This window comes from Lolium perenne, chromosome 4, assembly GCF_019359855.2.
Source record: "Lolium perenne isolate Kyuss_39 chromosome 4, Kyuss_2.0, whole genome shotgun sequence".
Lineage (NCBI taxonomy): Eukaryota > Viridiplantae > Streptophyta > Magnoliopsida > Poales > Poaceae > Lolium > Lolium perenne.
In genome coordinates, this window is record NC_067247.2 from 13819484 (window position 1) to 13826151 (window position 6668).

General features: G+C 40.3%; 2 protein-coding genes across 2 annotated transcripts; both read right to left on the minus strand.

Moving 5' to 3' along the window:
• Positions 1-3406: 3406 nt before the first annotated feature.
• On the minus strand, positions 3407-4024 carry LOC127346573 (3'-5' exonuclease-like). The gene has a single exon (XM_051372858.1). It carries the CDS (start codon positions 4022-4024, stop codon positions 3407-3409), a length of 618 nt encoding a protein of 205 aa, XP_051228818.1.
• Positions 4025-4898: 874 nt separating this feature from the next.
• LOC127346574 (uncharacterized) lies at positions 4899-6024 on the minus strand. The gene is made up of 2 exons (XM_051372859.1): positions 5762-6024; positions 4899-5265 (listed from the first exon to the last, which is right to left on the minus strand). Exons 1-2 carry the CDS (start codon positions 6022-6024, stop codon positions 4899-4901), a joined length of 630 nt encoding a protein of 209 aa, XP_051228819.1.
• Between the last annotated feature and the right edge of the window lie 644 nt (positions 6025-6668).

Sequence of the window (6668 nt, forward strand, 5' to 3'; positions counted from 1 at the left end):
TTTGTCGGCGTAAACAACCACTTGTAGTCAACAATCTTTGGTGTTGCGTTGATGGGAAACGAGTCAGAGGAGTCCTTCAAATGGGTATTCAGTAGATTCCTTGAATGCATGGGCGGTAAACAACCAATCTGCATACTTACAGGTTTGGAGAAAATCAGAATCTATCCTCCTGTTTGTACCTTCAGTTGTAGTTCATAACAAAACACACAGAAGTTCAGATGTTTACACCCCTGCAACACGAAAAAATAAAAGATATTTAATTTGCTGAAGTTCACCTTTGTTTTGTTTTTGTGAAGTTTGCTTGCATTATACCTGATGTGTTTTTTCCTAATAATTGTTCAGATCAATGCCCAGCAATGACAAAAGCAATACCTAAAATTTTCAAACGGACTATACATAAGTTCTGTAGATGGCACATAATGAACAAGCATAAGGACCAGCTGAAGAAGCTTTATAAACTATTCCCTGACTTGAAGGATAAGCTGACTGCAATTTTGAACCATCCCCTAATGCCATCTGAGTTTGAAGATGCGTGGAAGGCTTTGATTGAAGAGTACAATCTGCATGATATAAATGTCATGATTAACTTATGGGCTGAAAGGAAATTGTGGATATCACCATCGGAAAGAAGTTTTCAGGCACGCATGACTTCAACACAAAGAAGCGAGAGCATGAACTTTGTGCTGAAAAGGGGTTTTGTCACTGAACGAGACAACCTCCACATTTTTGCTAAGCAAGTTAACAACTGCATACAGGCAAGGCATGAAGCAGAGAATGCAGAGGCAAATGCATCAACGGTGAGTGCTCGATATCCTTTTTTATATTAATGAAAAAAATATGCTTCAATAATTTGGAAAAACATAGGATGAGAACATAAAAAAAAGGAAAAAGACTATGCAGATGTTATGGAAGTTCACAACTGTTTGGTTAGGGGTTCTTCTGTACACAAAAAGTGTCATCTGTTTTCGAAAAAAAAAGTATGCATATGCATGGAAGTCCACATATGTTTAGTTCTGGGGTTCATATATATATAAAAAAGTTATCTTATGTTTCATGTTCAAAGCAAATGACTTTTCCATCGACAAAAATCAAAATTGCAGGGCACAAGGAAACAGTCACCAGGTATGGCTTCGAGGCACAGGTGATGGATAAGTACACACGGGCAGTGTACTTAGTTTTTCGGGAGCGGCAATATCACAGCACAGCTTTCCGCATTAAGACTTCCCAGGATAATCCCAACATTTACCTTGTACATCACTACAATCAGAGTAAAGAATTCGCTTGGTCAAGACATGAATTCATAGTGCTAGCAGATGAAGTTGAAGGCCGCTATGAATGCGAATGTAAACTGTGGGAACATACAGGTAAAAAAAAGCCTCTTTCAGCAATTGCTTTTGGTTGTATTACACTACAGATGCATAGAAAAAAGTAATTGTTGACACGAAAAAAATAAAAAATTAACCGAGCTAATGTTAAGTTTATGCACACACAGGGTTGTTCTGCCACCATGTCATAGCTGTCTTTGAGCACCTACGCCTGGATGAGATACCAAGCAAGTATATACTCCAGAGATACACCAAAGATGCAGTGACAAACCCTGATTTCAACCGCAGAGACTACAGGACAACAACAGATGATGGGACTTCAATTGAATACAGACGAACAATCCTTTACAGTGAGGCAGTTAAAATTATAAACAAAGGATGCACTTCGGAAGCAAAATTCCAAATAGCATTATCTGCCTTCAGAGATGCCAATACAAACCTGGACAATGAGGATGCAGAGCTGGAGAATAATGAGGATGCAGAGATGGAGAATAATGAGGATGCAGAGATGGAGAACAATGAGCAGTCATCGAACCAAGAAAACACAACACGAGAAACTAGCGAGCAGAACGACATTCCTCAGACTGAGGACAATGATCCATATGCAGATATACAGCCTCCACTACTTGCAATAACAAAAGGAAGCAAGACTACAGATGCTGCAAGGAGGAATGGAAAATGCAAACCCCCTGCACCTGCCCGTCCGGAACCAGAACTAGATGAATACGGGAGACCAAAAGGTACAAGAATATGCGGAACATGCAATAAAATTAATGGCCACAATTCCAGAACCTGCAAGGCAAGGCAAGGCAGCTGGCTAAAAAACTCTTGGAAACACATAAGAAGGTGTATGGGCCTACAGCATCTTCAGCAAATATCAAGGTGCGCATAAGAAACTTGCTTGCTCGCCAGCACATCCCAGAGAATGATGAAGAGGAAAAACTGGACACAGATGAGGGTGAATGCTTCGAAGATGAGACGGATGATGAAGAATATGAGGATGAAGATATCACTGAGCAAGAAGATACACAGAAAACACCAGATGTGGAGAGCAAACTGCAAAACTTAAATAAAACGGGAGGACAAAGGAGATGCAGCGTGTGCAACCTAAGGCTAGGACACTACGCATCAACATGCCCCAACAGGGAAAAGATACTACAACAACAGATTGTTCAACGACAAAAAAGTGATGGTGCGACAGTGAAACCAAAAGGGGTGAAAGCTTGTGGTACATGCAATAAGATAAGGGGACACAACTCTAGAACTTGCGCAAGAAGGCAGCTTGAGGAACAGCTATTACACCTGCAGTCAACAGAAAATGATAGCAACACAATGGAAGATAGGAGCAAGGAGAAGAACAGGGAGAAAACACAAACTACACCAGGAGCTATAAGAAGGAGTACCAGAAAGAGGTAGACACAAAAAGGAAAAAAATAGAATAGTTCATACTGAAACAATATGTAGTTGGTTACATTGTGTAGAATAAATATACTGCTGAAGTTCACTATTTGTTCGTGCTACTGCCAGCGATCAAAATTGTAAAGAACAGGAATTTTCATAAATATCGTTAATTTTAAACCTCTACACAGGATGTTGTGAGAATAAATATATCGTAATTCAACTGCTAGACAGTTGTTCACGTAAAATGTTGATTAAAAAAAACAGTAGGAAGTTCACAACCGATTATCCGCGAAGTTCACTATTTATGACGGTGTGAAAAAAAGTTCGTATAAAAATTAAACAAGAACACACATGCAAAAAAAGGGAGTTCAGATATCAACAGCTGCGAAGTTCTCACATACTATTCAGACGTGAAAGGTACTGAATTGTTAAAAAAAATGAACAGACAACATATGGGATTGCAAAAAAGTAAAATAGGGACATCTTCATTGTATTATAAAATGAATAAAAGGGAAGGGAAACACAAAGTAAAAAAACATATGACTGCGAAGTTCAGATCTAGCCAACTAAGGAGTTCTCTTAAACATAAAACCTAAAAAAGAAAAATGTAGGGAAAAATAAACGATTACAATCTGATCATAGAAAATAAAAAGAAAAATGTCCCTACAAAACTAAATTCTTCACCAATCCCTGCCACGCTTCTTCTCGGGATGTTTGAATAAGGAGAAGAAGCCCCTCTCAAACAAATCCAGCCTTCGATAAACCTCGTACGTTGCATATGCATCCCGTGCAGCATATTCCAAATGCTTAGGCGGTAGAGGCGGCGGATTAGCCCACATCCTGTGCTCTGCCCTTCCAAAACCATCCTTCATCTCAAAATAGATTGGATCTATAATAGCTCCAGCAACATCCTTCAGGCCTTGAAGTTTCTTCTTTTTGTCCGGATATCTCCATATTTCCTGGATATCCTTCAGATTATGAACATAGTGATTTGAATGTGAGAGAACTTTGCAGTCTTCTGTGGTGCAAAAACCAGCAAAAATGTACCTAAAGCCATGAAGAAACTCAACCAAACTTTCACTCCTCTCATCAGCATGGCATATGTGGTACACAAGAACATCGGTGCCAACACATAGCTGGATCATAGCAGCTTTCTTCGGATTGAAATAGGTACCACTGAGTCTGTCATACTCAACATCAAGACCAACAATCTTCCTAGCAGAAGAATCGAGGGAAGCTTCAGCATTGGTGATCCACTCCTCAACACTAGCTGCTGAATTCGTGTACAAAACCTTCATAGTGGTTGTGCCATGGCAGGGGAATGTGTACTCGTGGGAAAAAGGAGCGTTTGCCATGCAAATCGGTGGACAGAAGAAAAGAAAGAAGAAGCAATTGGTAATTCACGTGCACCGAGCCAGAAAAGAAAAGACCTGTATTTATAGATTGAGATGTAACAAACACGTCGTGATCCACGAATTCAGGAAACAAACAGTATATATCCAAAACAAATAAATAGAACAGCCGATAGAGATAACAAGAAAACAAAAATTCTGCGGGATAACAAAACAAAAAGGATCTTATCTGGGTCTGGGGTGAGTTAACATGCAGCTAATGCCAGCGATCCAAATTGTAAAGAACAGGAATTTTCATAAAATATCATTTATTTTAAACCTCTACACAGGATGTTGTGAGAATAAATATATCGTAATTCAACTGCTAGACAGTTGTTCACGTAAAATGTTGATTAAAAAAAAACAGTAGGAAGTTCACAACCGATTATCCGCGAAGTTCACTATTTATGGCGGTGTGAAAAAAGTTCGTAAGAAAATTAAACAGAAACACACATGCAAAAAAGGGAGTTCAGGTATCAACAGCTGCGAAGTTCTCACATATTATTCAGACGTGAAAGGTACTGAATTGTTAATAAAAATAAACAGACAACATATAGGATTGCAAAAAAAGTAAATAGGGACATCTTCATTGTATTATAAAATGAATAAAAGGGAAGGGAAACACAAAGTAAAAAGAAATTTATGACTGCAAAGTTCAGATCTAACCAACTAAGGAGTTCTCTTAAACATAAAACCTAAAGAAAAATGTAGGTAAAGTAAACGATTACAATCTGATCATAGAAAAAATAAAAAGAAAAATGTCCCTACAAAACTAAAATCTTCACCAATCCCTGCCACGCTTCTTCTCGGGATGTTTGAATAAGGAGAAGAAGCCCCTCTCAAACACATCCAGCCTCCGAAAAACCTCATACGTTGCATATGCATCCCGTGCAGCATATTCCAAATGCTTAGGCGGTAGAGGCGGCGGATCAGCCCACATCCTGTGCTCTGCCCTTCCAAAACCATCCTTCATCTCAAAATAGATTGGATCTATAATAGCTCCAGCAACATCCTTCAGACCTTGAGTTCTCTTCCTGTTGTCCGGATCTCTCCATATTGCCTGGATATCCTTCACATTATGAACATAGTACTTTGAACGTGACAGAATGGTGCGGTCTTCTGCGACGCAAAACCCAGCAAAAGTGTACCTATAGCCATGAAAGAAATCATACAACTTTTCACTCCTCTCATCAGCATGGCATATGTGGTACACACACTACAAGAAATCTGCCATAATATGACGTTTTTTTATGACTGGCAATCAAAATGTCATAGCTTTATGACGTTCCTAGCTTTGACCGTCCTTGGCCACTCCGGGGGGGCAAAACCCTAGAAAATCGTGACGTTATTGGGAAAAAACGTCATTGGCAATTTAGGTCAAAACGGCATTAGCAAAATTAAGTGGCCTACGACGTTTTTCCAATGCCGATTGCGACAAATCAATAGCGTCATTGGCATTTGGCTCAATACAATGGTATGTGTTTGGCTGCCATGTCATCCATTTTGCCTATGTGTCCCTTTTCGGGTCCCACGCGCCTCAGACGTGTCACTGGAAGCAACTGGCTTGAACTAACTGACATGTAGGACCAACTGATACTTGTGGGACAAAGGCGTCTTGTTATTTTTTTTCTCTGTGCCGTCCACCATTTTAATGGGCTGCTGGTGATATCCTCCTCTTTTGGGCTGTCCTCTACTAGGCTGCTGGCTGCTGGCCTACCCCACGACGGCCCATCCGGGGGTTGAATTGCTGGCCCGACGGCTTTCTTCGGATTGAAATAGGTTCCACTGAGTTTATCATACTCAACATCAAGACCAACAATCTTCCTAGCAGAAGAATCTAGGGAAGCTTCAGCATTGGTGATCCACTCCTCAACACTAGCTGCTGCATTCGTGTACAGAACCTTCATAGTGGTTGTGCCATGGCAGGGGAATGTGTACTCGTGGGAAAAAGGAGGGTTTGCCATGCAATCGGTGAAACAGAGAAAACCCACAGAAAAAGAAAAAAGAAAGGAAGAAGAATCGGTGATTCATATGCACCGAAACACAGAGGAAAAAATACATGTATTTATAGTTCCAGAAATGTAACAATAGACGTCGTGATCCACAAATTCAGGGAACAACCAATACATATCCAATCAAACAAAAGAGAAACAGTCGAGAGATAACCACAATAAAACAAAAAAATCCTGCGAGATAACAAACAAAAAGGATCTTATCCGGGGCCAGTTGTGAGTTCACCTGCAAGCACAAACCAAACATAAAAAGACTACAAAGAAGTTCACGTGATAACAGTGCAGACGTTCGCACAGAGTAAAAACATTGAAAAAATAAAAAGCTGTTCCGCACCAACCAACCCACCCCCACCCACCAAACCACGCCCAACCCACCAAAAACCACCACTCGGCGCAAACAAACTCAACCACTGCCTGGTGTTCCGCCGGAAGAAGCATCCCACGGAGGAGTCGAAGGAAAAGCAAAAGGGAGAACAAGAACAGAGAAAAGAAGAAGAGGAGAAGTCTAGCAAGATCTACAAAAAAGGAATCCAGGATAA

Bases quoted from the DNA above. Each gene is read 5' to 3' on its own strand.
- LOC127346573 (XM_051372858.1), bottom strand. From the start codon at position 4,024: ATGAAGGTTTTGTACACGAATTCAGCAGCTAGTGTTGAGGAGTGGATC.
- LOC127346574 (XM_051372859.1), bottom strand. From the start codon at position 6,024: ATGAAGGTTCTGTACACGAATGCAGCAGCTAGTGTTGAGGAGTGGATC. The intron at 5,266-5,761 runs GTGGACGGCACA...TCATGGCTATAG, and splicing joins ACCAGCAGCCCATTAAAATG to GTACACTTTTGCTGGGTTTT.